General features: G+C 39.4%; 1 protein-coding gene across 1 annotated transcript in view; it reads left to right on the top strand.

Annotated features, from left to right (window-relative positions):
* The first annotated feature begins 5,610 nt into the window (after positions 1-5,610).
* LOC122652210 (zinc finger CCCH domain-containing protein 24) overlaps positions 5,611-26,394 on the top strand; it is a 43,791-nt gene continuing 23,007 nt past the window's right edge. Inside the window, exons 1-8 of the mRNA XM_043845891.1 lie at positions 5,611-6,330; positions 8,976-9,068; positions 9,148-9,480; positions 9,608-9,680; positions 15,391-15,523; positions 15,640-15,793; positions 15,975-16,058; positions 16,413-16,535. Coding sequence (XP_043701826.1) covers positions 5,704-6,330; positions 8,976-9,068; positions 9,148-9,480; positions 9,608-9,680; positions 15,391-15,523; positions 15,640-15,793; positions 15,975-16,058; positions 16,413-16,535 — 1,620 coding nt within the window. The 5' untranslated portion in view covers positions 5,611-5,703. The remainder of the gene's footprint in view (positions 6,331-8,975; positions 9,069-9,147; positions 9,481-9,607; positions 9,681-15,390; positions 15,524-15,639; positions 15,794-15,974; positions 16,059-16,412; positions 16,536-26,394) is intronic.

The raw sequence follows: 26,394 nt of genomic DNA, 5'->3' as shown, positions 1-26,394 counted from the left end.
GGATTCCTAGACATGCTCCCCCATTGGCCTTGAGACATTTTACTTAATCATATAGTTGAAAGGTACCACATCATCTAGAGAAACGAAAGAGAGACACACATCCCAATTTAGTTTAGCTTTGTGTTGGAGGGTCATGGTTTTAGTAATCGGTATCAAATCAGCCGATTTGTATCAGTTTTAGCAGGGGCTGATACCAATTCTTAATTAATCCCTTATTGTTGGATCCATAAGGACCAAGGGTAAAATGATTTAAAAATCAAATTTTAAATGAAATCAAAGGCAAATCCATCTAAAATAGGTCGATCCAAATTAGTATTGATCGAGACCAATATCATATCCGATACCGATTACTAAATCTCTGCTTGGAATTAAATTTTCTTCAATAGGCTAAAACCATCATAACCCTAGATCCCCTTAGCTCAGCCCTGACCTGCCTACAGTCAGATTGGGTCCTCAAGCTATGTAGAACTAATTACCTTCGGAGGTTGGGCCAAGCTCAGCCAGGATAGCTATGCAGAACTATCTTCACCCGAGCGAACCGTGATCCTACTTCACATGCGTCCTACCAATGTCCTTTATGGTGTTGATTGGAGCTTCATTGACCTACCCGTCGATACCGACAAAGTCCCAATAGAATCTCGGGAGAATTTGGATTCCATCCCCACATGGGGATGGGATGTGGGGATGGAATCCAAACTCCTCAAGGATGACTTCAGTGCCTTAAGCTTGGACATCAAAATCTCAACCCAAACCCAGCCCGCAAGTTGAGAAGTCTAGTCCAAGCCCAAGCCCTAGTTTTTGGATTGTAGTACACTCGGGCTCAATACGCCAAACTTGAGTGAGTAATGTTGAAATTAGCTGATACCTTGGCCAAGAAGACTCTGTCAGTTGCATGTCATGTTTAACTGTTTGGTCTATCTCCACTCCCAGGCTCCTTCTCCTATGTGAGGGAGAAGCATTAGGTGGTTCACACCCCTTTCATCAATAAATTATCTTTTTACCAAAAGAGAAATGTTGAAACTAGCTAAAAACAGAAAACAGCAACTTCATTGTCATTGTCTATATCTAAACTTTCTCTGTCGACAAAAGAACAGTAGGTGCTTGAAGGCTATGATGTAGCCTTCAAGAATATACCTTGCACTTACTGTTTAGAGAACGATGGAGAACAGACTAATTAATTGCAACCTTACAGATCTACAACCATGAATGATGGAACAGCTAACTGAGGGGGAGCAACAGGGCTAGCACATGTGGCCTCTAGCCAGTGTGGGAGAATTTGTCACAAATTAATGACTTTTGTTTCTTGTCTGCAAATACAAGCAAACGGAGGCCCATGAAACTGCATCCCCCACAATTTGGATCCTCTATTGTCGAGTTGACAGGCAGGACCGTGCTGTCGAGACATAGCAAGGCAGGGAATGACCACCTTACCCCTGCTCGGGCAAGGGGTTCGGGCAGCGGTACGGCGGTCATTCTCTGCCTTGCTGTGTCTCGGCAGCACGGTCCTGCCGGAGAACTCAGCAGTAGAGAATCTGGATCTGCATTGCTCATACCCTCCTCCCTATGCGGCCGGCATGCCGCCTTGCATTTTTGTTTCTCCATCCCTGTAAAAACTGAACAGAGTAACAGACGGAAGTGAGCAAATTTTGAGTCCAATCTGGCTCGACTTGCTTTGATGGGCTACATAAAATAAAGTTGGTTTCAAAACTTGGTTGAATGACTAGAAAAAATGGGATTGGAATTTGATCCTATTACCTTCAGTTCTTTGTTCATGGAAACCAATCGAATTAGACTGAATTCATATCAGGATTGAATAGGAATTCACGGAGATGGAGAGGGATCCTACCAGAATCTGAGTTTCTAAAAACCTTGATTGTGAAAAGCTTGAAGGCTCAAGCAGTCAAAGCAAAGCAATACCAAAACCATTTTCCAATTGGAAAACTGGAGGCGGGGTAAACAATGAACCGGTTCTAACTCACTTGACCTCTCGTCTTTTCCTTCATTTCTCTCTCCCTTCCTCTCCAAAATCCGATCTCCTAACCAGTAACAAGAGAGAGAGAGATGGCTGGTTCCCTCTACCCAGACTTTTTTCCGCCTGCAACACCAACTAGAGCTGCAATAGGGTTAGGTTGGGCCGGCTTTTTTAACACTCTAGTCCAACCCTAAGTCCCCTTCGCTAGGCCTAGGCTCGACCTGCCCCTGATTCGAGGCCAGAAAATCCAATCCTGACCCATCCTCAAGGCGGGGCTGGGCTGACCCTGATTGGCCCTAATCATGGGTAGGGGGAATGGAGATGCAAGGGTTGGGCAAGGCTGGGGAGAAGAAGAAAAAGAGGAAGAAGAAGAACATAAAGAAAGATGAAGAAAGAAGAAAGAACAAGAAAAAGAAGAAGACAGGGTTGGGCTAGGTCGGGCTTAATCTGAGGCCTCAACTCTGACCTGACTCAGGGTAAAAAATTCTCAACCCTAACTCATCTTCTGGGTCAAGATATCTCAACTCAAACCCTGTTTGGGCTCAAGGTCGACTCAGGTTGTCAGGACAAACTTACACCCCTAACCAACACCATCTCATCCGTTGTTTGCCCTGCTAGTGTGACTCTGTTGGAGAAGAAATAGGATTGTCAATCCGGAATTGAGATGTTAAATAAGGGATTTACAAAAGAGTATTGAAATTACCTCTTTACCCTTTGTTCTCACCCATTAGGACACGTGTTCATTAAAGTGGTATGCACAAATGGCCAAAAATCATAATAGGTAAATGGTTTTGACGATTATTCTATTATTCTTATTTATTTTTAAATTTTTTTTTTTCAAATAGAGTCTATAAATGATATCAAAGACTTGAAAATAGTTTTTTTTTTTTTTTTTTTGTCAAGAAAACAAAAATAAAAAGAAAAAAAAGGGGAAAAGGAACGCCACCTGATCGTGCGTCTGGGCGTGTACCTACGCCCACAAACAGCTAAACGCAAAATGACTAGCACAACCCCGCCTTTCAATGGGAGCAGGGCGGTCATTTCAAGCTCGGCTATGGTACACGCCTAGACCACTGGGTATCGTTCTTTCTCCCTAAAAAAACACCTTAAGATAAATAATAGGGAATATTTCTTGTACCCTTGGAACTGGTCCGAAAGCCAGGCCACCTAAAGGATTTGAAGAAACTACAACCACACTAGTTATAGTGTTAACCCGAAATTCTTTCTTGTCTGGTTCCTTGCCCCGTTTGGTTGTCCAGTTCCTCTCATAAAGGGTAAAAATGACAACTTAACCACACCCGGGTAGTGTGTTGGGGCAGGGGGTTAGGTTGTCATTTTTGCCCCTATGAGAGAAACCGGACACCTGTACCAGACAAGGAACCCGAGAAGATAATGATCCGTGTGAAGTTAAAACCTAAAAAGAAAAAAACCGTTTTAACCCTGTTTTATCCCTTCATATAACCCATCCATCTTCTGCAAAACTGTAAACCCACGTCCACATCTGCGACCCAGTCCCAGTCCCACCCTCAACCCCTGTTCAAACGCTCAAACTCTGGAATCTAGCTTTTCAAGGAGGGATCTTACTAATGTACTAAACACCACACGGTAAAATTTTCAGCCATATTTTCATGATTCCTATAACCTGGAGAAATATCAGAATCAAAGTTCAGTTTGATCAATGGTGAATGATTTGGTTTTGCATCAAAAGAGAAAGAAAATGGATCAAACAGATGAAGAAGCTTTGCAGGATATAAATCAAATAATTATTCATAACATAAACAAACAAAAAAATAACGAATCTTTTTACATGTACAAAAATTCTGTTAAGGGAAAACTGAATTCCCCTCCTACAAATGAACATCAACAGACTGGATGAGAGCTAAAAAAAATAAATGAAATCACAATACAAAATCCAATTCCAGTCGATCAAAAATTGAAAACCCAAAATATAAATTAAAAAAAATAAAAATCAGTGAAAGGAGTAAGTGACTAAGTGAGTGCCACGGCTAATAGCATGAGTATGTAAGCAATCCCTTGATCGATCGTCTTCCCTGCATCCACACCCAAAAACCCAAATCCAAACTTAGTTCAATTTCCAAGAAAGAAATAATAATAATTAAGAGGAAGAAGAAGATGAACAAGAAAGGGTTCTTTTTTAGGGTAGGAGAACGAGATGGAATTAGTGAGAAAGAGACTAGTAATTACCATTGCTAGATGGCCCCTGGAGCGGTAGTTTAAGAAGAAAAGGTGATGCCTTGTCCATTGTTGAGATGTGTTATTGGTGAAGCCTGATCTCAGCCCAAAAAGTGCTGTGGAAAATCTCTGGAGGATCGTTGTGTTTTGTAGAGCTCGTTGAGATCTTCGTTTTGATATGTATATTAACATATGTTAGGTACAGGTGCAACCCTAACCGGGTGGATCTTTTGGGCTTCTAGGGGCATTTTTATATTTTTCTGAGTTAGGGTTTTTCAATAAAGTGTCCTGATCTCATTGAGAGAGGTGTGTGAGATCCGAGGGTTTGTAACATTCTTCAAAGAAGTAGTGAAACCATATTTTATCGCCGACTGTGGATATAACCTACCTTCTTGGAGGTGAACCACGTAACATCTTTGTGTTGTGTGTCTGTTCTTTTCCTCTTTTTCATTTTCTTTTGCAAATCCCATTTCTAGGCGTTGTTTTTCTAACAAGATGCAGAAGCATCAACAACATAAACTAGAAAATCAGCGAACCAATGAGCGCTGCCCTCGTTGGATTCATTCTCCCAAATCCAAACAAATAAAGGACGGAAGAAGGAAGAAGTTTTTATCTTTGACGGTCTGATACACAGGGTAAGATCCCTCCTTGAAAATATAGTTGAAAAAACTAAAGGAAGATGGAAGAGATCGATTGTTCAATTTCAATTTTGATATGCAAAACCTTTTGTCATGTCTGATGTAGCTTGTTTAGCGTTCTTTGCAACAAGAGCAGTGTAACGAGCAATTTCAGGCATTTTTTTTTTTTTTGTTTGGAACTAGAGGTGTCCGGCCTTTGGCCGACTAATTCCTTCAGGGCTTGTGCACGACCTTGCAACATGCACGAACCAAAAGATACTAGGACCTCCATGTTCACTAGGGAGTTTCCTCTCAGGCGGGTGGCCCCAAGGAGGGAGCCGGAGCCAATTTCAGGCATTTTCATATGCCAATGGAAGAAGTGTGACTGCAAAAACTGAAATTGTTCTTCTAGGAGAACAATAGGTCGACAGAGTGTCTTTGTCGAAGGTTAATGGCCTCAGGAAGATCGCCTTTGATGGAGAATAAATGGTTTGCAAAGAAGGGTAAAATGGTAAATTAACCATTCTTAACCCTAACTTGTCTCCCTTTGTTTTGCGGTTTTTTGCATGAAAGGTAAAATGGTAAATTAACCATTCTTAACACAATATTAGTGCTCAATCGTGGGGGAGGTACGTGTAGTTTTTTCAAATCGTGGGGTAACATGAGTTCTGAGTTAGTTCCAGGGGTACAAGAAGTTTTCCCTAAATAATATAACACAATCACCATTATAAAGGTTTCCCCCCTTTTTACACTGTTTTCATTGCTCTTTCCCTCTCTTGCCTCTTTACTTGCAACCAGACGGAGCCATTGGGTGTGGATTTTTTTTCAGATTAGGAATATTGGAATTGTACTTTCTACTACTCCCCAACTTCTGTGTTCCTTGCGTTGTCCCTTGGCGGAGCGGTATCGAACTTCCCAACGATGGAAGCTTCACCGGAAAGAGATGCCTCTGCAACCAATACTCTAAACCCTTCTCTCGAAGCAATCCACCCACTCGTTCCCCATCCCGTGAACGAGTGTGATTCAATCGAGCAACTGCCTCAGAAAACCCTAGAAGAAGTAGGAGCAGCAGCAGCAACGAGCGAGGAACGAAGCGACAAAACAGCGTTTGCGTCCGGCGAAGAAACACAACCTTTGAATTTTCAGTTACATGAATGCTTGGATTCAGTTGAGAAACGGAAGAGAAAGGACCCCGAGGAAGTAAACGGAGAAGCTAAAAATGCACACCATCCTCTGTGGAAGACATCCTTGTGTTCGTATTTCAGGAGCGCATCGGGGTCTTGCAGCCATGGGGATGCTTGCAGGTTTGCCCATGGCGAGGAAGAACTGCAGCCTCGGCCGGATAACACCTGGGACCCCACGTCCGAAAGGGCAAAGAAGCTTATGAAGTGCGAGAATGGAGAGAAAGTTAAAACCACTGATTTGGCGGATAATGTTCTCATGACAGATGCTCTAGTCTATTCGTCAGATCCTTCCCTTGCCAAATGCTTAGTGCATCTCCCGCTGAATTGGAATTCAGACAAATTGAGGAGTCATCTTACTGATCAGGCAAGCGGGTTTTTTCGTTTTGAATTGTTATTTCAATTTGGGTATACTGTTTTTGATGCTTAACCAATTGGTTTGATTGCTAACCACTCTCATTTATCAATGACTTGGCAATTTCGAACTTTTGCCTGTTGAGAAATGGTATTTGAGCGTTTTAAGATGTTAATGGAATAATGTTTCAATCTTTTAATGAATTATGTAAGAAATATTATAAGGTGTGTTCCATAAAATGCCAGATTTGCTTGTGTAGTTTACTGGCATTATGGGAGAAGAACTAAACTTGGATTAAGAACACATTTTTAGTCCCAGCATTCGTTTGCTTACATTGAGATAAGCAGTCTGTATTAGCAACCAGGAAGTAGGGGCAATTCATCTCTTGTCATAGACCTGATTCTCACCCCGCATTGAATTCTTTGGAGATTCATCCTGTTGCCTCTGGATTCATTTCCATTGTTTCTTTGACAAGTGTCTCTATCTTGAAAGGAAAGATCCAGAACTTCTTTAGCTGACTCTCTAGCAATAGAGGTTATGATGGGTTTGTTGAACTGGCTTCAACACACTAAAAAGGGGGGGGGGGGGGAATTGGTGTTTTCAAAATTTTAATCCCAAAACTGTACCCCTGTTCCAAAACTGACACTGTGCAGGTCTAACACTCAGACTGAAAACACCACTGGCTGGAGCTGTCCATTTTTCCAGCTACAGTTCACATGTATTCCCACCTTCAACCAATAGTGCTTAGGTCTACTAGGAGATACATGCCCATCCTGCAAAACCAAATTCACTTCTATGCAAGCTAACAACAACCGCAACACAGTTTTTACTTGGTTCGGCAAATTGCCTACATTCACAGAGCAATACTCCCTTGGGGTTTGGTACTTGCTCAAGAGACTAGGAGTTTCAACTGCCACTACAGCAAGACTCTTCCCACTTCTGTCCTTGATCATACAAAGATAGGGAACTACAATTCCCAACACCCACAGCTACAACTATATCCAGCTCTTTTGCTAGACAAGTTATCAAACACCTTGTGACACAGCAAGGACTCCTCCCACTTCTGCCGAGACTGACCGGTTGACACCCCTAGGTTATGTGATTAGAGGCACCAAAATCAATAATCCATGGGCGGGAGGCCGCGGATGCATAATGACCCGCAAAAATAAATACATGAAGATGCAGGAGTCGAAGGTACCAAAGTGGAGGAAGAAGCGGAAGCATTATTAGTAGAGGTAGAAGAATCCAATTTGGTTATCAAATGACAGAGAAGTGCAGTCAGTTCATCTTGAGAAGTGGCAGGGGCAGCACTAGATGGAGGATCAGCAGCAACAGTCTCAATATGGTGGGTAGAGGGTTTCCCACGATTTTGTCCTTTGTTAGAAGTGGAAGAAGCAGTGGGACGACCATGAAGCTTCCAACAAAATTCCTTAGTGTGCCTCTCTTTCCCACAATACTCACACCGGATGGATTCTTGATCAGCAGCAGAACAGTCATTGGGACGAGAAGCCCCACCTTTGGGCTGTACGGGAGACCCTGAAAAAAAGGGCTGATTGGTCCTAAGAGGGAGGCGGCCACATGACAGCCCTGCGGCTGTCCTCGAGATGAACCAGAGAATAGGCTTGCTCCAGAGTAGAGAAGGGATCTCGGCTAAGAACCTGAGCACGAATTGGATCATACTCAATGTTAAGGCCAGCAAGAAAATCATACACACGGAATTTGTCCTCCCTTTTTTGAAACGTTATAACAGTAGGTGTAGATGCTTGAAAAAGTGTCATAAAAGTCTAACTCTTGCCATAAGCTACGCAACTCATAGTAATACTGAGACAGGCTGAGCTCCTTCTGCTTGGTCTCATGAAGTTTCTTGCGCAATTCATAGACTTGGGCATCGTTCCCAACCTGTGAATAGGTTTCCTGAGCTGCCTTCCAAATTTTTCCAGCAATGTCCAATAAGAGAGAACCCCGAGCAAGATGCGGTTGCATACTGCTGAGGGGATATGACATAACAAGAGAATTTTCTGAACCCCATTTTTCTTGGTCAGCACCTTCAGTGGTGGTTTCACTTTTGTACCAGTGAGATAACCCAAATACCCGTGGGATTCGATGGCAAGATAGTAGGATCGCAACCACATCAATTGCTTCCATCTAAGTGAACGGAGCAAACAGGAAAGGTGGGAAAGCCGTCATGAGAACCATGAACTTGCCCTTCAGTTCCAGATGTAGCAATAGAAAGATCCGAATTTTGTCTCATTGGTCCCAAAGGAGAAATTACACAAAGTGCTGGAGAAAGCCTAAAACATCAACTAACACCAACAAATCCACAAGAAAAGTGGAGAAACAGTCCTTCAAGAGGGACAAGAAAAACACAAAAGGAGACAAAAGGGGCCCTTGGTGGCTTAGATATCACCACCGAGGGTGGCGGAAGTGGTGGGAGGCGGTTGACCCAACCCAAAGCGTATTTATAATAAAATAAGCCCATTTATGTAATTCATCTGCATAGGTTGGTAGAGGAACACACTCATGCTAGTAATTTTTTTAAACCCTTTTTACTAATTGCAGCTTTCCATTTTTCAAAACTAAGATAATGTATTTGCTGTTTGGGGAAGGACACTGAATGCTGAGCGATTGTACTTGATTTTTATTATCTCATTTGACAGGGCATTATGTATAAAACAGCTAAAAAGAAGAAGGGTATGACTGTTGGTTTTATGAGTTTTGAAAGTACCGAACAGGTCAAAAATGCTATTGAGGTATCCCCTGTATCACATTCTACAATATATACGCTTCCCAGAGCACTTTACCATCATTTTATATTCTCAAATGCTACAGATGCTGGATGGAAAACCTATAGCTAGTAGGCATGTAAAGGTTGCAGATATCATCCCACGATCATTTGAGATGGAAACTAAATTGGCAATCCCTCCTACTGAGAGCATCAAGCAACCTACAGAAACTTTCTTGAGCAACGAGGGTCCAAGTGTTTCTATTTCTTTAAATTGTCATCAGGATGGTGACCCTGTTGAGAAGGGTGAGTCAGTAATTGATGATTCTGTTTCAAGGGAAAGAAGCGTTCGCACTGTGGTGACTCCCCTTGCTCATTTGCCCTACAGTGATCAGTTGGAGCACAAGAAAAGAGCACTCCTACAAGCTCTTAAAAAACTTGTAAGATACCATTCTTCAGTTTCTTTTTGAATATTTTATATTTTATACATAAAGAGAGATATATTCATTTTAGATAAAGTTATAATGTATTGCTGTCATGAATCTGAGCTCTGGCATTTACTTGTAGACTCGAAATGCACGTAAAGCTTGTCCAGATAAAATTCCTATTCCAGAATGGATTCTCAAGTCTAGAGAAATTGGTAATGTTCTTATTTCCTGTATGGATGGTACTTAAATACTTGATTCAGCATCTCTCTCTCTCTCTAGCTTGCGCGCTTGTATCTATGTTTTTTGTGGTGATGATGAAAAACCCAATTCTTTCATGGTTGATAACCTATGACTTCATCAACTATGCAAGTTCTCATTCATTTTGTAATACATGAAGTTTTGCTGATGTTTTTTGGAATGTGTAGCTTAATGTGCCAAAATGATCATGCTTTACTCCTAAGATGTAGTATAGATGCTTACACATGAAGGCTGAGTATAATGAGAGAAAGAGGTTTGAAGAGAAAACGAAAATGATGAGTGCGGTGGGGGGGGGGGGGAATAGACAGAGATATGCGAAGAGTAGTCATGGTAGGCTGGTAGCTGATTGCGCGACTTGTCATTTTGCTTCCGCCTCTTAACTTGCTTTGTTAGAGACCAGATTTTCCCTCTTTCATCAGGCTAGTTTAGAATCTGTCGAAACAACATTAAGTGTAGGAGCAATGTTGATAACACTCTATTCTAATTTTAATTTTCCCCCAGTAGACCCTAACATCCCTGATATGATTCAAGTCCAAATCCAAATTTTGAGATCTTCTCAGGTGTCATCAACTTTTGTAGGAACTTTTCACCTCTAAATTGTATATCGTTTCAAAATCATTCTTTAATTCTTTGGATGCTGCAAATTCTTCTTATTATGTTCTTTTCCTCATTGTAAATTCTCCAACAACTCTAGTGTGTACCTTTGTCCCTTCTTAAATCTCTCGTGATGAGTTAGTAAAGCTCCTTTCAGACTCATGGATTACAGCTTATGAATGAGAAACTAACAACAGACTCTAGTGGTAAAGAAGGATCCACAATTCCTTTGAAATTTTTTGGTGATGTTGTGATTCAATTTCCATGATCTTAGGAAAGGTTCAAAAACTTGGATTTTGTTCTTGTTTCGACTTGATTGAAATGACCAAAATCTACCGAAATGGGCGAAATTTTGCGAAAACCATGCATTTTTTGCCAGTATGTTTCAGTTGGCCATTTTGGGGTGCAAACGGCCATATTAAACTCCAATACTTCCATGAAACCTTATTTTAGTCTATATAAACATCTGTAGACTTTTATATTGCAAGAAAGTCACACAAAGTGGTAGTTTGGATTTGCACCCTTGGTTGGCTGTATACGCCTAACCCTTGATGTAGATAAGTCTATCTCAGGATTTTCACAAAGGCTAAAGCCAAGATTTCATTAATCAAATTCGTGGACAATGCTGGCCTCCCTTACAAACTTATATAGACTTAGACACTAAAAAGGAAAGGCCTAAGCCAATCCTTAACTAATAAGGTGTCCTAAATTGACTAGGAGAGTGAAAGAATAAAGGAAATAGACTCAAAACAGGACTCTAACTAAATTAATGACGTAAATCCCGTCTTCCTACTTTGTACCCATATTTTTGGTCCATTAAATTGGCCAAATACAAAGTAAACCCATGGGATAAAAAACCCAATACATTTATTACCCAACACAAAGCTTATTTTCAATAAAATAAACCCTTTAGGTGACTTATCTACATCAACCCTATTGTATACCTTGTGCCTATTTTACACATTGTTTTAGTAGTAGAAGATAGAAAAGACAAGTAAAACAAGTACATTATGCACCATGAATAAAGAAACATACAACAACAACAACAACAACAACTCAGCCTTAACCAACTAAAAGGGGTCGACTACATGGATCCTTGCCTTCTAATCAACTCTATTCGAGGTCATACTTGATACAAGGCCTAAGCTATGCATTTGTTTCCTCACTTCTTCTCCTGGGGTCATTAAGGTCTGCCCTTGGCTCTTCTAGTTCCTTCAATTTCAATAAAATCACTCCTCTATATTGGAGCATCCAAAGGCCTCTGTTGAACATGGCCGTGCCACCTCAAACGACTTTCTCATAGTTTATCATGTATCGGAGCTACTCCCAATTCAACTCTAATATGATCATTACTTATTTTATCCTTCCTGGTTTTGCATACATCTATCTCAATATCCTCATCTCCATTACACTGAGTTTATCTACATGATGCTTCTTAAGTGCCCATCATTACGCACCATGCATCATTGTTGGTCCTATGAGTGTCCTATAAAAATTTCCTTAAGTTTTAAAGAATAGGGTGACCATACAACACTCTAGCACCTCTCCACTTTATCCATCTTGTTTTAATTCTCTGTGAAACATCATCCTCTATGCCACCTTTATTTATGATTTAGCCCAGATAATCAATTTGTAGAATCTCCGTCTCATCAATTATCACCACCTCATTGTCTGTCCTAGTGTAACTAAAATTGCACACCATATACTATATCTTCGTTCTACTTATCTTAAAGCCTTTTGATTCCAAGGTTGATCTCCATAACTCCAACTTGGCGTTAATCCCTGTTTTTTCTTATCCACCAAAACATTACCATTAACGAAAAACATATACCAAGGAACCTCATCTTGAATGTCTTTGGTTAAATCATCAACGATAAGCACAAACAAATAAGGGCATAAAGCTGATCCTTGATGTAACCCAATTGTAATTGGGAATTCACTTCCGTGATCCCTCCCACAGTTCTTGCACTAGTCACCATACTATCATACATATCTTTAATTATGTCCACATATTTACTTGAAACACTTCTCTTCTCTAGTACTTGCTAGAGTAACTCTCTAGGGACTCTGTCATAAGCTTTTTCTAGGTCAATAAAGATCATATGGAGATTGTTCTTGCAATCTTTAAATCTTTCCATTAGTCTCCTAAGTAAATAGTTTATGTCGTGGATCTTCTTGGCATAAAACCAAATTGGTTCTTCGTAATAGTAGTAATGTAGTCCTAGAATAGGAGATAATCCTACTAGGAGCCAGGTGAAATCAGATTCCGATCAAGTCTGCTGTTTGGGGCAGATTTGGGACTGTTTGGGCAAATCTAGGGTTTAGACTAGGGTTATGGATGAAAGTAATATAGGGTAATGATCAGCAGGCCTAGGGGACTATTATGATATAAAAAAAAAGGATTTAGTTCAATTTAAAATTCCCACAGAATTAGGGTTAGGGTTTCGGGTTTTTAGAAATTAGGGAAATCACTAAAGCTAGGGTTTAGATGGATGGATAGGGCTGGGCTTGGGATCGAGTTTAGGGGACTGTGAGAGGGAGGTTCGATCCAAATATGGGAGGGTTTTGATGGTTAGAAGTGTGGAATCTGTAATTTTTAGGGTTTAGTGGTTAATGGAGTTTTTACAGAAATTAGGGTTTTAACTAGGGATGGAGGCAGCAGTCAGGATCGAGTATAGATAGTGGTGAGGGAAGGCTGTGGTCAAAGTTTGGATGATTTCTGATGGGTAAACAGATTTGGACAGAACTGAGATCCTCTTAGGGTTTATGAAAATAAAACAGAAAATTAAAATTAAAATTCACACTGGAATCCACCGGCAGTAGCTTGAATGTTTGAAGGATGAAACCACCTTTGAAGAGAGATCCTCCCAGCCGTCACGGCGTAAAGAATCGCAGGAATCCACCCACCTTCCACCTTGAAATCCACAAGGATGCATACACTCACAAGGGAGCAAGGAACAGCAGCAAACAGCCACGATATCTGTCTTTTTTTAAATTCAAAATTCTGTGGGGGAGCCTCCCACGATTTCTCTTTTTATAAATAAAGGCCAAAGGCCAAGTCCTAATACAATCTAACTTCCTCTTCACTTAAAATTGTGGAAGGGATCTAATTGCAATCAAACTACTAATTTAAAATAGTAAAATGTCCCAACTACCCCTTCTAACTTAAAATAAAAGAATCTAACTTAAAAACAACTAATTTAAAGTAGATTCCATATTAGCCAATAGGATATAAGAACCTATTAACCAATAGGAACACTTCACTTAAATTAGACCCATTGAACCAATTGGATGCAACCAATTCTAAACCGGTTCAATCTAAAAACAAGAAAATAAACTAAGTATGGAAAATAATAAATCCTAATCTATGGCTCCCTACTCAAACCCTAAGTTCAGGGCCTCTTCTTCTTCTTCTTCCTTCTTGGAGCTGCATCTAGTAGTTTGCCCTCCCCCATAATTTCATAGTATGACTGATTAGTTTTATGCCTATAGTTATTGCAGCTCTTAATATTACCTTTATTTTTGTGAATCAGAACCACAATACTTCTCCTCCATTCATCTAGCATTTTCTTTGTGTTCGTAATCTGATTAACAACTTGGTTAGCCAAAATAAACTGCAGATTCCTAAGCTCTTCCACACTTCTATTGGAACCTCATCTGGGTTCATCCTCTTTAAAACTTCTTTTACTTTAGGCACCCTAATCTTTCGTACATATCTATGATATGTGGTGTCTTGATGGATAATGCAGTCTTCCAGGACATTATTATTTGAAAAATCTTCATTTAGTAGGCTGTAGAATTAATCTATCCGTCTCTCCTTAATGTCCTCATTCCTTATTAATACTTTACCATCTTCACTTTTAATACATCTAGATGTTCGAGATCTCTACTCTTTCTTTCCCTCATTTTAGCTATCTTATTGAAAACTTTTTCCCCTTCCTTTCTGCTCGAATTATTATAAAAATCTTCATATTTCTTTGACTTTGCTTTTCCCATAATCTTCTTAGCTTCATTTTTGGCAAATTTATACCTTTTTAGATCCTCTACATCTTTAGTCCTTATCTAGATGGTTGCCAGACCTCATGGTCGTTCATGTGAATGGTGGATTTATTTTGGAGAATACAAGCATATTGAAATGCTTAATTCTCCCAACCTTGATTCATTCTTTACTCATCGATACATAGAGTTTCTTGTTAATATTGATCATTATGTTGGGATAGCCAGAGAAGAATATCTTTAATGAAATGTTGCTCTTTCAAACAAAGGATCTAGTTTGATATTATCATGCAATGTCTAAAAGATACTATGTCCACCATGGTATGGATGTTCCTAACCTAAAGCAGTCCTATCTAAACTCTCTCCTAGATCCAATGGGCAATGAAGTTCTCAAATTGCTCGAGTTAAAGCGTTTGTCTGTTCAAATATATACTCTCGGTAATTTATCTTGTTCTTGAAAGGCTTTGCAATCAGATTAGATTTCTTATCATTTATCCAAAAACTCGTAAAAAATTAAGGAAAGCTTGTGATCCCGTCTTCCCCTTCTCTCCCCCCCCCCCCAAAAAAAAAAAAAAAAAAAAAGGGAAGAAAGAAAGATACATTGCAAGATATTCATTCTGCACTTTCCTGGTGCAAAAGAAGACTGGATGTTTGTGTCATTTGCACTCCTATTATGTCTTCCACGGGCTCTTTCAACTTGGATCAAATGGGTTAAGAGTGACATTATTTTTCAGGTGTATTTATGTACTTTTTATATCCTCTCTCTGACACTTTCAGATACTGCTAGTGATGTTCCAATCACTGTTGAGACATGATTCAGGTGCTCTTTGGGTGCCCTGTAAATACCATGTCCCTCATACTCTATGAATCCATCTCTTTTTTTCCATGTTCAGCTCCTGCTGCACTTCACTCTTGCACCCATTCAATACTAGTCCTGTAACCAATGATTGATAAAGATCCAATTTATGGTTAGAGGTAACTAGTGTAGTTAGTGGTCATTATGGTTATTTTTTTTCCTGAAGTGACTGGAAATAGTAGGAGCTTACGATTTTCTTCGTATTTTAATATCTGCAGGGGGTCTTCCATGTAAACTAGAGGGTATCCTTGAATCACCCCTTGTAAATGAATACCGAAACAAGTGTGAGTTCTCAGTTGGATACTCTGTTCAGGGAAAACCAACTGTAGGTTTTATGCTTGGAAACTTCAGGTCAGTGTGTGTTGATTCCCATTTCTAGATCTGCTGAGTTCATGCAGATTCTAGAGTACTTATTTACTTGGTTATTCGCCTTAGTTTACCGAACAGGTAATACCTTGGTTTCTCAGGGAGGGTGTGACTGCAGTTGAGGAGCCTGTGAGTTGCCCAAATGTTTCTAGAATTGCTTGCAGATTTGCCTCGATCTTTCAAGAATTTTTACAACATTCAACTCTTCCCATCTGGAACAGAATCAATAATAAAGGGTTTTGGCGTCAATTGACGGTAAGCTCTGGTGATTGACATAACTCTAAGGCAGCTAAATATATACTTTATTCTGTTGCAACTCATACACTAACACATTAGGTCTAGTTAATTATGGATTTTATTATCTATTATGATGCACCTTACATTGAGTGTACTATTCTTTTGCACTTCACATTCTATTGTTGATTTTTTATATCAGGTTCGAGAAGGCCGAGGTCGAGGTCAGACTGTTGAGACTGAAAATCCAGTGTCCAACATCTCAGAAGTAATGGTTATGGTTCAGGTCTGTCTTTTATGATGCAATTTAGAGCCTTTAGTTGTTCTTCGAGTGGGTTTGTGCTCTTGTTATAAGATTATTAATCATACAGTATTTTAGAAACTTGAGAAAGAACTTGAAAATTTCGGATTTAAATACTTAATTTAAGTCAATTTAGACAGAAAGTTTGTTGGATTGGAAAACTTATATGGTGCTGGAAGTTTGAACATCAAAATGAAGGCATGAGCTTTTCTAAATTGAAATCTTGGCCTAGTTGTCATCCAAATCTCTATTTGATCCATAATCAAGTCCAAGTCATGGTATTAAACCTAGCTCTCAAATTTTAGTTCTCTGATCTCTGTCTTATACTCTGTTCTGCAGGTTTCCTCATCTGGTTTTGATGATGAACTGATAACAAGTGAACTTCAGAGAATGACTCGACTTCTTGCTTCAGGAGCTGCTGAAAATTCTCCACCTCTTCCTCTGACCGCATTGGTAGTTCAGGTACCAACTCTTTAACCAATGGGAGCCTTGTGCAGAGCTACAGCAGGTTTTTATACTGCAGATATGCTGATTTGTAGCAGTCATAATCAATTGAAATCCAATGACTAAGTACATATATAAATAGTAATCATTAAATATGGGTTTTTCTATCGCTTTTGTCTAATTGGTCCAATCAGATGAGCTTTTTTGTCCAATTGGTCTCAGACTGTACCGACTGATTCCTGGGATTTTCCCTAAAATCTAAAGCAGAAACAGGACCATAAAAGAATCAGTTGGTCTGGTCTTGGATTTTTCAGTTGGGTTTTCAGTCTTTTTGGTTTGGCCTCTAAATTGACTCTCTTAGCATTTAGAGTGAAATTAGTTCAGCCCTTCTGTTTTATTCTAAATAGTCAGCTAGTTCGCTGGATCTGTCTTGCAATCAGATGATCTTTTTTGTCCAATTGGTCTTGGACCATACCGATTGATTCCTGGGTTTCCTAAAATCTAAGCCGAAACCGAACCAAAAAAAAATCAGTTGGTCTGGTCTTGGATTTTTCAGTCTTTTTGGTTTGCCCTCTGTAGAAGTTTATCACGCTCATAGGGAGCAAGGAACTAAATCTTGCGAGATCTCGGTTTTTCTGGAGGTCGAGACGATATGGCCTGCGAGTTTAAAAACTACAATATCTCGTCGAGATCTCAGGTCGACCTAGATCTCGACCCAACTTACGTTATAAAAGTGCCAAATCTCGAGATAACTCGAGCTATCTCGACCGAGAGGCTGCACCACTGCTGCCGCCATTGGTTTTTCACCATTTTTGAGCTGGATTTCGTCGGAGAAGCTGCTGTCGGCATCATTCAACTACACCAAAGCACTGGGTCAGGTTTTGGGCCCATATTCCCAGTCCCAAATCAGCTACACCCATACATGCCTCAATATGACAATAGCAGTGGATCTCACGCCTCATGGCAAACCGTCTCTTCTATACCCTAGGATAGGGGACTTGGCATATGCTGATGACAACTCTTATATGACTGCTGTGGCAAACTGTGTACAATACTCCAACAACACTATGACATGGGAAGACTATGTGGCACAAGTGGGGACTGAATGCGTGATTCAATCACATTTATAGGATGATAGTTGTAAGTTGTAACATTGTTAAACAAATTGATGTATTGTATACTTTAACAGTTCTAATGCTTATTTATGTTGTTTTACATTAATTGAATGTTTTGATTGCTTTCTATTACTAAATTATGTGTAGAGTAGGGTATTTTAATATGTCGTCGCCTATCAACCTAGGGTCCAAAGTGAAACTCCTATTTGGACTTTGTTTTTGCAAAATCTGATAGTGCCATTGTGTTTAAATGGCCTAAAATAGGCTGAGTATTAAGTTTTAGACCCAAACTAGGTCTAAAACCCACTGAAACCAGGTTTCGAGTTGGAAAAAAAAATGCACCAACTCGACTGAGATCTCGAGATATCTCGATCAACTTGGTTTTTCCCAAGGTCGAAACCTGGTCGAGTTCTGAGTTTTAGTTCCTTGATAGGGAGAAGGGTAATCTCGATTACAATATTCTATTATTCTGATCGAGATTCCCTCCCTCATGTGTCTCTTTTATTTTGGTTATAGTTAGAAGTCCTTAGTCCTAGTTCGAGTTAGTCACCTAGTCTTAGTTCTAATTCCTGTTTTGTTTCTATTTTCCTATTGTAACTAGGATTCCTAATATGATTAGGAATCCCCCCTATTGGCTGTAATCTATTCATATAGGTACAAGCAGTTTGAGGGAGGCTGTTAAGTTTGATTCTCCTTGACAGGTCTTAATGTAGTCCTACATTCGAATATTCAAACTAGGAACCAAACCAGGATCTTTTCATCAAAGGATGGTTCAGATTAGGGAAAATATTAATAACAGAAAATCGGATGGTTAGAATTATCCCAAATTCCATATGAGTTTACCAAATAGGGACTGGAACAATTGCTGAAAAGCTGAAATTGATCCAATGGTTAGATCAGCTAATATGAGGGAATCCTAGTACAACTAGAATAAGGGCAAAACAGTTATTTAACCAGGAAATTCAGAGATCAGAAATTAGGGTTATGTTCAGTAATCGAATATAAATTTAGTCTATAAGAATCAACAATAACAGATTAGTAGAATAGGTATATTAATTGTGACCTCAGAAGAATAATATAATAATGAGGGCAGAATTGGAAATTCACAGCTGGAACAGATCTGCATGTCGGAATTGCACCAAACTGAAATCGAGTTCATGAATTAGGTTCTAGAACATTAGGTCAAAACTTGAGATGATTTTAACGGTTAGATTTGGCTGGGTAGAATTCTCACGAAAATCACCTTGCATGTGACCTTCTAGAAGGGAAGAAGAATAGTTGCAGGTTTTAGATTTTTAATGGATCTAGGGTTTTAGTTTCAATGAAATTGGATGGGGGAATTATGCTGGACAGAATGTAGAAGGTATAGGGTTTAATGGATCGATGGGTTTTAATGGTGGATAACAAGGGGAATCGATGGGGATAGATAGGGCTTAGGTTGGAGGATGAGAAGAAGAAGGTTGAATGCTGAATTAATAAACTACTTACTTGAAAAATTAAATCTTCAATGGCAGCAGCTTTGAAGAACTAGAAGAAGGACCTTCTGATCTACAAGATGCAAGGAGTCGATCGGAGTTCACCAATCCCTCACCTTGATATTACTCACAAGGCAACACTCAAAAGAGTAGAGCAGCAGCAATGGCAACAAGCAAAAGTCCTTTTTATTAATCAAATTCGTGTTTCATACTTGGCCCCCATACAACCTTATATAAAAGACTTAAAATTAGACTCCTACACTAAAAAGGAAAGACCTAACCCAATCCTTAACTTAGGAGTGCAAGTTTGGCCCTGTCGGCCCTGGCCCTCCCTGAGCCCGAACAGGGCCTGGGCTAAGATTTCTGGCCCTGAGGGCTGGTTAGGGTAAAAAATTCATGACCCTGAGTCAGGGTCGGGTCGGGTCGGGTCAGGGTTGAGTCCTAGGATTGGCCCGACCCTGATTTTGGCCCTGATTTATGGCCCTGATTATGGCCTTGATTTTGACCTTGATTTTGGCCCTGGTTTTGACCCTGATTTTGACCCTGGTTTTGACCTTGATTTTGGCCCTGATTTTGACCCTGGTCCTGGTCTTGGCCTTGATTATATATAATGAATTAATGATAATATGATATTATATTATATGAGATATTATATTACAAAATATGATAATATGATACCAAGTCACCAACGAATCTTTTTCTATTATTTTGATTTTTTAAAAATAAAAAATAGGGTTCGTAAATATGACCTCTAAGTACATTATATAATTATTTTACAGCATAGTTGGAAAATCGGGTTTTTATTTGGGGTGAGTCACCCGAGTTGAGTCAAAATTTTGGAAAACCTGGTCAACAGTCGTGTAGATTATAGAAGAGCAGAGTTGGTAGACTCTGTACTATATAGACTAGGTCAAGGTAAAAATTGACTAGATTGGGTAAAAAATTGTCCGAGTAAAATAAGACTCGGTATTTTACCTGAGTCATGATAAACTCGACAAACGACCAACAATAACAAGGGACCAGTGACAACGAGGGTCATAAATTGTCCAAGTCATATAATGATATAAATATAATCATATTTATAGCATTAAAAAAAAAAAAATGTGACTCATCTTGACCGAGTTTTACAAGGCAGAGTCACCAGGTTTTTATTTTTCCTAAAGACGAGTCGAATCAAATAAGGCTCGATTTTCCTACTATATTTTAAAAAACAAACAAACAAGAAAACACATAATAAAGGTTAGGGATGTAAACGGATCAAATTCGGTCGGATAGTGGCATTATCATATTCGTATCCGATTATATTCGGACGGATTCGGATAATTTCCTATCGGTTTTCGGACGGATTCGGATAATTTCCGGATAGGGATTTTTTGAATATAGGTTCTCCTAAATGGATATGAATACGGATTGAATACGATTTTTCGACTATCCGTTGACATATTTACCGTTTTTATGATGAGGGTTAGGGTTGAGACTTAAGAGTTCAGTAATTACCCTTTCTTCTACTCTTCTTAGTCATTTATTCTCTTACGTTTTTTACTTTTGATTTTTTAATAGATATGTAATTCCATGTATCACATTGCATAAAACAATATATATAAACCAATAGCAAATCTAGAAAAAGAATCACATTATCTTAACTTATAAATTTATAAAAATAAGATAACAAAATCCAATGAGGTAACTTAAAAGGATAGACAAACACAAAGTTATATTTCAGATATTTTATTACCGTCAGACTGTTAAACGAATCGGATAATAATCGGTCGGATAGGGGGATTATCATATTCATATCCGATTAGTTTCGGACGGATTCGGATTCTCCTAAACGGATACGAACACGGATCGAATACGAATTTACGAATATCCATTTACATCCCTAATAAAGGTGAGAACCTTGATCTACAAGGCGACGCCTAGCCAACAATGTCGTCGGCGAAACACCAACGAGCGACCAATAAAACAAAGCAAGAATCAGAGCTTATATTCAGTAAAATCAAACCATGTCAATAGAGAATTGAATTAGTAAAATTATGACTTGGGTCGATTTAAAACCAAAAAACCATATTTGGCTTAGCTCTCTAGACCTCTAGTGCTATACTATACCCATCAAGGCATCAACCTCCACAATCAGGGGAAATCGGGGAAAGTAAGACATAGATGTTACAGAAGCAAAAAGCGAGAGTAAGAGAGAACGAAACTTAGACTGATTGCAATGAGCCAACTATAAATGACCTAACTTGGTAATTTTTTTTTGGAATAGGACAAAATCACCGATTCAAGGGAAATATAGACTAATCAACACCGGGTCTGGTCATTTTCTAAGATTGACAACTGACGAATGTCCATGAGTCCATGACTCTTGATCAGATTTTATGATATTTTTTAATCGACTTGGTGACTCATCTTGACCGAGTTAAAACCTGGTTCAAGTGTCCAACTATGCTTTAAATATCAAATTATAAAATGATCAGACCGGTCCAAAACCTTTTTTTTGTTGTTGTTGTTGTAGAAACCGGTCCAAAACTCAAAGTTAATAGTTAATACAAAAAACCCAAAGCAAGTGAAGTCTAAAAACAAGAAAAAACGCAGAATCCCATTCTCTTCGTTTCCCATTCAATTCGAACCCTAGCAGCCACAACAGCCTTCCCCCATTCCCCATTCTCACAGTGAAGAAAACCAAATCCTAGCCCCCTTCTTCTCCGTCGCCGTTCGCGGTGATTTCAGACAGTCAAGTTGGCGTCGGCGATTGAGGTTATTGGCGATTGCAGCGACCTACAAACTCAAAATAATGAAATATTCCCCTGTGGTAGTCGGTTCCTCTTATCCATATGTTTTCCCATCGATTGCAGAAGCTCCATAGGCGGTTGCAGCAGTAGATTCACCTTCACCATCTCCGTTCGTCCAGCTACAATCTTTCTTCTCTGTATGTTTCGGATGCATATATCTTCTTTTAAATCAATTTTGAAATGCCAAGGCTCATGACGATTCCACTTTCCAATGTCCTGATTCTGAAAATCTGTCTTGGGTTAATGCATCCACTAATCAATGGTCCATTTAGTGATTTGTATCTGTAATCTTTCATCTTTTCACCTTTTTTTATGCTTCTTAGTTTTACGATTTGATGTGGAAATCAGTGGTTCATGATACAACTCTATTTTGAAATGTTTTTCACCATTAGTGTAGTGGCCATTGTGGGAATTCCATTGAAAGCCATTGTAGGTTTACAATAATGGATTATGACTTTTGTTTTGAGGACATCCAGGGTCAGGGTCAAGGCCAATAGACCAAGCTCGGCCCAATCAGGGCCAATCAGGGCGGGCTTGGGCTGGGCTTGGCCCGTCAGGGTTAGGGTTAGGGTCAGGGTTTTTTGGCCCCAAGTCAGGGTCAGGGCGGGTTTGGGCCCAGCTAAGGGGACTCAGGGTTGGGCTAGGGTTTTAAAAAGTCCGACCTAACCTGACCCTGTTGCAGCCCTACTTTAACCTATTAGGTAACTTAAACTCACTAGGAAACTGAAATAGAGTCCTAATCCAACCCAACTAAACAACTAAAAGAAAAACTAATAAAATCACTTAAATTGAACCATTGGTTCAAACCAGCTTTGGATCGGTTCAATTTAAAACATTAAAGACATGAAAATAAACTAAGTATATGGCTAATCCCGTATGCAACCTATGTACCCATATTTTAAGCCCATTAAAGTGGCCTATTACATAGAAAATCCATGAGATCAAAGGCCCAACATGTATATAACCCAACCCTAGACTTATTCCTAATAAAAGAAGCCCATTTCGGTGATGAATCTGCATCAGGTCTCCTCTCCTCTCTTTTTCTCTTGGTTCTGTTTTTCTATTGGTGCATTCTGTTACATGGTATCAGAGCACAACCATTAGTTGGTTGTTACTCTGCGATTCTGGTTTGAAGGTCTTTTCAAGTTCTTCTTAAAGGGGTGCAGCACCTTATGCTGCATATTACTGTAAATTAAACCCTAGATGAAGTTTTCAATTGAAAACTAGAATTCTACTACTTACCTGAGATGCAAGATCAATTGGAGATCATCCATTAAAACTCGGAACTTGACCCTGGGAAAAACCGAGATCTCGTTCGAGTTGGTGCATATTTTTTTTTTCAACGCGAAACCTCAACTCGGTGGGTTTTAGACCTAGTTTGGGTCTGAAACTTGGTATTCAGCCTATTTTAGGCCATTTAAACACAATGACATTATCAGATTTTGCAAAAACAAAGTTCAAATAGGAGTTTTACTTCGGACCCTAAGTTGCTAGGCGACGATGTACTAAAATTCCCTACTCTACACATAATTTAGATAAAAAGCAAGCAAAACATTCAATTAATGGCTAAACAACTTAAATAAGCATTAGAAATGTTAAAGTGATACATCAAATTGTTTGACAATGTTACAAGTTACAACTATCATCACATAAACTGAGTTTGAATCAAGTATTTAGTCCTCAATGCTACTTGGCCAGTAATGCCACATTGTCTTCCCATGACATAGTGTTGTTGCACTGTTGCATATAGTGCTCCACAACAAGCATATAAGAGTTGTCATCAGCATATGTCAAGTCCCCTATTCTATGGTATAGCTGTTGCCATGAGGCGTGAGATCCACTGTTACTGTCATATTGAGGCATGTATGGGTGTGGTTGGTTTGGGATTGGGAATATGGGCCCAAAACCTGACCCAGTGCTTTGATTGTCGAACTCAAGTACTGGCTAAAATGAGTCACAACCTTCAAATGGGGAGGAAAACAGCTTTTGGACAAAACTCGATCGAGTTCTGTCGAGTTAGGTGACTTTTAAAGAGGTAGATGGGTCGAGATCTGGGTCGACCCGAGATCTCGACCGAGAAAGTGTAATTTTTTAACTCGTATACCAATTCAACTCGACTTCTCAAAAAAATGAGATCTCGACGGAGATCTCGCGAGTTCTCGAACTATGACGGTTTTTTCTTGAAGTCTATTGATATACCTATTTCAGATCCAGTCAGTTGATCATTGTTGAAGACTAAAGACCTTTTCTACAAGGTATGTCTGTTCTTATTTCTACAAAACCTTCGTTAGGGTTTTATTTCTCCAATTGATCCAATTTTCTGGTGAGAGCTTTTAGGTTTTGTTTCCCTTCTCCTAGAACAACTCTCAGCTATCTATTTTTGTTGGTAAACCCTTAAAATTGATACTCCACTGCCGATTGTGTTATTGCTACTGATTTGGGTTCATAAACCCTAATTTGCTACTGTCGGATGTGCTACTACTATTCTTGTGATTACTGTTGCTACTTTAGGGTTTTTAAACCCTAATATTACCGTTGTCAATAGTGCTACTGCTGGTTTTAGGTTATTAAGACCTAACATTGTATACTCATGTTTTTGGTTGTTTCAAACCCTAATCTGGTTCTATCTAAGAGCCGATTGAAATATTGCTGTTGCTACTACCTATGGCTGATCCTAAACCACCTACGGACAATGTCCAAGTTCAGATTAGTACTATTAAACTTTGCGGAGTTTTAAATTATCTATTATGGGCCTAAGCAGTGCAAGCTTACATTCATGCCAAGGGAAAACTAAAATACATTACAGATGATCCTCCTGGTCGTGATCCTAAGGGTATTAAACTATCTCCTCGGTCTATTAAATGTATTTTTCTTGGTTACTCTCGGACCAGAAAGGGTATAAATGTTTTGATCTGGTATTAGTGCTGACGTCACCTTTTTTGAAAATACTCCTTATTTTCCTTGTTCTTCTATATTTCCTTATTCTTCTATACCGTCCACAGTGAACAATGAAGATCTTTTAGGTCCTCCCTTTGTTGTGACCATTCCATCCCTTCGCCCCAACAGGTTCAGGTCTATCACCGTCGCCGACGTCGACCACCTGCCTTCCCATCCACCACTACTACTGTACCAGCCCCCATTGTCCCGACCACCATTGTACCCGGTCCTTTTCACTCTGCTCCCAGTGTTAGGAACTGCCATCCACTATAGTAGACTCAGCTCCTTCCGACATTCAATCTGATTCTGATGTTGAGGGCTCCATCGATTAACCAGTCACTATTTGTAAAGGTACTTGCTCTTGTACTTACAAGTCCCACAAATCCTTTAATTGTTTATCCTATTGAGCAGTATGTTTCCATTTCACACCTTCCATCCCACTATCACCCCCTTGTGATGCAGATTCATCACCGAAATGGGCTTATTTTATTAGGAATAAGTCTAGGGTTGGGTTGTATACATGTTGGGCCTTTGATCCCATGGGTTTTCTATGTAATAGGCCCTTTTTATGGGCCTAAAATATGGGTAATTAGGTTGCATACGGGATTAGATGTTTTAGTCCTATACTTAGTTTTATTTTCATGTTTTTACAACAACAACAACAACCCAGCCTTATCCCAACTAAATGGGGTTGGCTATATGGATCCTTCCAAAAACAAAGTAGAAAAAAATTGAGGTCCTGATAAAGGTGAAGGAAAGTAAGAGAACTTAAAAGTAATTGGATAAGCTAAGTAATGGAAAGTGAAAGATGTTAGTAAGAGGAAAGAGGATATCCCAGTAGTTCAGGAAAATCTCAGCTACATGGTATCGATAATGTGGATCCTTGCCCTCCAATAGGCTCTATCCGAGGTCATACTCGGTACAAGGCCCAGACTATGCATGTCATTCTTCACAACCTCACCTATTTTCACGTTTTTAATGTTTTAAATTGAACCAGTCCAAAGCCAGTTTGAACCAGTGGTTCAATTTAAGTGATTTTATTAGTTTTTCTTTTAGTTGTTTAATTGGGCTGGATTAGGACTCTATTTTGAGTCTATTTCAGTTTCCTAGTCAATTTAAGTTACCTTGTTGGTTAAGGATTGAGTTAGGCCTTTCCTTTTTTGTGTAGGAGTCTAATTTTGAGTTTTTTATTAAAGGTTGTAAGGGGGCAAAGTATTGAACACGAATTTGATTAATAAAATTAGCTTTTGCTTGCTGCCATCGCTGTTGCTGCCTTGCTTTATTGAGTGTTGCCTTGTGAGTAATATCAAGGTGAAGGGACTGGTGGGTCTCCAGTTGACTCCTTGCGTCTTGTAGACCGGGAGGATCTGTTATAACTTATAAGGGGCTGGTAGATCTCCAGTTGACTCTTTGCATCTTGTAGATCGAGAGGACCTATCTTCTATCTTTAAAGCTCCTGCCATTAAAGATCTGCAACTATCAGTAAGTAGTTTACTCACTTTACTGTTTTAGCAACCAACCTTCTTCTTCTGATCCTCTAACCTAAGCTTCATCCATC

The sequence above is a fragment of the Telopea speciosissima genome, chromosome 2 (assembly GCF_018873765.1).
Source record: "Telopea speciosissima isolate NSW1024214 ecotype Mountain lineage chromosome 2, Tspe_v1, whole genome shotgun sequence".
Taxonomy (NCBI): Eukaryota; Viridiplantae; Streptophyta; class Magnoliopsida; order Proteales; family Proteaceae; genus Telopea; species Telopea speciosissima.
Note: the sequence above shows the minus strand (reverse complement) of the source record. Positions and strands in the feature narration are given on the sequence as shown.